Genomic DNA, 4,241 nt, shown 5'->3' with positions numbered 1-4,241 from the left:
ACACACACACACACACACACACACACACACACACACACACACACACACACACACACACACACACACACATTCTCCACAAGGAATTATGATCATTTCAATCTGCGAAACAATCTTGATATGAAGTCAAGTTTAAGAAGATATTGATATGTAAAATCTGCGTTAAATTTTTATCGCATTGAAGATGACCTGATAAAAAGATCGAAATGTATGTATGTAAATGTATGTATGTATGTGTGTTGTTTCATTGTTATTTTATGATAATATTATTACATAAATATTATAGTACAAATAGTACAGCACGAACATCGGCTTCTTTACCTTTTTATACATTGATATATGTATATGCTTTATAGACTACAACAGGCTTTTGATTGCGTACAATGGGAAAGAATGTGGCAGTATCTCTCCGAAGTGGGAATTCCATTACACTTTACTCTAATAAAGAATTTCTACGAGAACAACATCGTTGTATAAAGCAATGGCAATTGAATGGACAACTGACAGATTGTTTCCATGTTGGCAAAGGTTAAGAGGATGCGTGTTTATTCCCATTTCCTTCAACACCTACGGCGAATGCATCATAAGGAAGGCAAGAAGGATGAAATGACGGTATATCTATATGGCATAAAGATGAACAACTTGAGGTATGCTGATGACACTATCCTCTTTGCCGGTGCGGAAGAACTAGTAACATTGCTGCATAGAGTTGAACAGGCAAGTCTCAACAAGAGTAAAATAAAAATGATCGTGGACAAACCCAATAACAACTGTATATAGAAATTAAACAGATAAACAATATAAAATAGTCCAGAAATATGTTTATCTTGGAGCCCTAATCACAAATACCGGTGGATGCAGTGAGGAAATGAAAAAAAATATAGCCATCATCAAGTGGCAAAATTAACAAAAACTGGAAAAAATCCTTGACGACATCAATCAAAATACGTCTGATAGGAAGCTTCGTCTTTTCTTCCTATATGGATTTAAATGCTGGAAACTAAAAGAAACTGCTAATCGTGCTATTGATGTATTTGAGATGCATTGTTAGAAAAGGATGTTGCGCATATCATGGGTTGCTAGAAGGTTAAATCAATCAATTTTGGAACAACTGGAAAGCATGAAGAAAAATAGCTGATACTTCGTATCAGAGAGAATCAGTTTTTTTTTGGGCATGTAATCCGTAAGGACGGCCAGAGAAACTAATAATCTATAAATAAAGGTAGAGTGGAAGGCTCCAATAGTCGAGGAAGATCACCAACTAGATACATGAACCACATGGTCAACACAGGGGTCTGTCGCTCAGTGTGTTAGAATGACCGCGAATCGGAAGAGAAGAGAAAAGAAATTTATACAAACTCCACGATGTGACTACACCCGAAACGAGTAGATGATTAAGAAGAAGAAAGATACCTTGATGCCAATAGCGAAGCTTGTCAGAACTTTTCAAGCCAGTTCGAATAACTCAGAGGCTGCAGGCGACACAAGAGCCCAGCTTCAAATTATATTGCGCACCTTGAAGTGCAAGGATTTGCAGCCCGCGGGGACTTGTATGATTTATGAGGCCGCGTGACTAATAAGGGTCAATCAGCGCGTGACAAGGCCCCCGATTAAAAGGGGGCTGAACGGCTTGCATAAATCCACTAAAAAATTCCGATCAGCACTCGTATTGGCCGAGTCAAGGAAAATTGAGAGAGCGCATGATTCCAGAGTTACCATCGAGAGCAAAACTTAAGATTCGTTTCAAGGATATTGGAAGGTACAAGGAGTCATTGGGTGAGACGAACATTGCCATTCTTGTCGCCGATTGCGAGTTCTTGGCGTCAGATAGATCATGCATTAAGGTTTCTGAGATTTCGAGCAATCGATTTAATGGCTGTCATGTAAGTTAGCGAGTTACGAGCCACGTGTCATTCGCCCTTTTTTTCTAAGGAAATATTAATTATACGACTGGCGCTTGCCCTCTTACCACAGTCGAATTACTTTATATTTCATTTGGATATTGACCAATCGAGACTTTTTGTTGCGACTCCGAATAATTATAATCCGAATAGTTGATTGCCAAATAACTGTAATCTGTGCTAGAGATCCGCTCCGATTCGCATCAAGGTAATCGACTCTAATAACGTCATTTCTTTATTTAAATTCATTGCATACCGGCGATAGATTTTATTTCTCATGTAGTTCTCGCGAATGTTCGCTTATGCGTGATAATTTTGAGACCTCAGATTTTATCCACATCTAATGTGGTGCTAGTACATGTTTATACGTTATATACGTTTTAGAATTTAGACTCAGTATAACATGGTTGAGTTAGTAATGCATATTGTGATTGTAGATGAATTGATCCGATTAATACTTTTATATACCGTTACCGAAATTAATTTATCAGGTTTTAATATGTTCTTATAATTATTGTTAAGAGTTTTTATTTATTTTTAAACACGACTGAAGAAGACTAAGAAATATTTCGTGAAATAATAGAAAAAGAATAACAAAGGATTAATGTTTAATCTTTAAAGCTTGTTTATTATAATGGTAGAAGCCTCTTATTTCCTGCTTTAAATGAGGAAAGTCATATAATTCTAGGCAGAAAAAGAGGTATAGGATAGATTGATTAAGGAAATACAACTTTTCATGCGAAGCGAATTCCATCCCTCTCCTCTCCTCATATAAAATAGAAATAAGAAAGTGGAAGTCTTTTCGCATAGAAAGTCGCTTCGCATGGAAGTCATGTGCCTTTAAAGAGGGGGAAAGATAGAGTAAAAGTCGCTTCTCATGGAAGTCGTGCGTTCCCATGCTTCGTATGGAAAGTTATTACGTAAGCAGAGGTATAGAGTAGTTGTTAGTGTTATAGCGTATAGTAGAAATGAGCTATTTAAAAATTTATTTTATTAGTAACTTTTAAACGAAGAATGATTACCAATCCGAAATCATTTACAGTAATGATCTTGACAACATCAAGATCAAGGTTGCTCCTTTTTTCGATATTTACCTAAAAAATTACCAATGATTTTATTTTTGAGGGGGATTGGGAGACGAAGTGAGTTACTTCTGATTTTGATATCAATTGATATATTGCTGTATTTTAGTGCTGATAAAGAATGGCTATGAAAATTGGTGGCAATATCATGTTCAAGATTAAATATGAAAAATGTAAAAAAATATCTTTTTTATATTTGACTCTGAAAGTGACCTTGTCACTTAGTAATTTTCATGATTATATTTGTAATCAGCACACCAATATAACGTAATATACCAACCGACAAAAAAATCAAAGGTTTTATCTTTTCAGAAATATATCGAAAGAAATTTACTTTGACTGTAAAAGAATGTTAAAAATTGCCAAAAATGCCAATTTTAACACATTTTATATTATGATTTTTTCGGAAACTTGATGTATTATTAGGTGATCGGATTTGTTTTCAGCAAACAAAAATCCATTGAAAGACGCTTCGTTTATTCAAGTCCCATAAAAGTGTTATTTTATTACTGACTATACTGACAGTGAGATAAATAAAATTTTTAATTAATGTTCATATATTTTCATAATCTTAAAAAATTAAATTCGGTTGTTAAATAATTTTAAATATTACAATACCTCAAAATCGATGTCGTGAGTAAGAAGATCCTCGAAATTATCGTTTTCTTGTTCTTCAACGACGAAAGGAACCGGAAATAACTCTTCTACTTCTATGAGTCCAGCCCAGTCCGTTTGAACTGAAGTAGATATCAAATTGCATGTCATATTGTCCTTGTTGACGACATTGTTACATATTTGTTTATTTGTCACACTTCTTTCGTTCGTCGTCTCATTCTTATCTTGACGCGTGATATTTTCATGTACTTTGAATGGCGGGTGAGGCACTTGTTGATGTCCACTGGGTTGTCGTCTAAGAACCTCTACAATAATTGGCTCTTGAGCCAATTGAAAACAGCGTACTGCATCTTCGTGACTAGAGTTTGAAATATCCTTTCCGTTCACCTAAAAATAAACATATCAGTATGTAAAGTTTATCGATTTTATAAATAAAATATTTTATAAATAAAGGATCCATCTCCAATGATCTTGATTTATGTTGTTATAATCCTAAATAATTCTACTTTAACAACTAGGCGGTGGCCTTTTACTGTTTCTGTGATATTCAAAATTAAAACAGGTCCACCTCTTGCTAAAGATCGATCAATTTTTCAAGCAAATCATTAAGATAAAATATTAAATTATAAATATAATAATATTAAAT

At 34.5% G+C, this 4,241-nt stretch overlaps 1 protein-coding gene across 1 annotated transcript in view; it reads right to left on the bottom strand.

Moving 5' to 3' along the window:
- Window positions 1–4,241, bottom strand: part of LOC108690813 (PDZ domain-containing protein 4) — a 329,783-nt gene that overhangs the window by 136,974 nt on the left and 188,568 nt on the right. The window contains exon 2 of the mRNA XM_018198313.1: window positions 3,599–3,982. Within this exon, the coding sequence (XP_018053802.1) occupies window positions 3,599–3,982 (384 nt within the window). The remainder of the gene's footprint in view (window positions 1–3,598; window positions 3,983–4,241) is intronic.

The sequence above is a fragment of the Atta colombica genome, unplaced genomic scaffold, assembly GCF_001594045.1.
Source record: "Atta colombica isolate Treedump-2 unplaced genomic scaffold, Acol1.0 scaffold37, whole genome shotgun sequence".
Lineage (NCBI taxonomy): Eukaryota > Metazoa > Arthropoda > Insecta > Hymenoptera > Formicidae > Atta > Atta colombica.
This window is presented reverse-complemented; position numbering and strand designations above follow the sequence as displayed.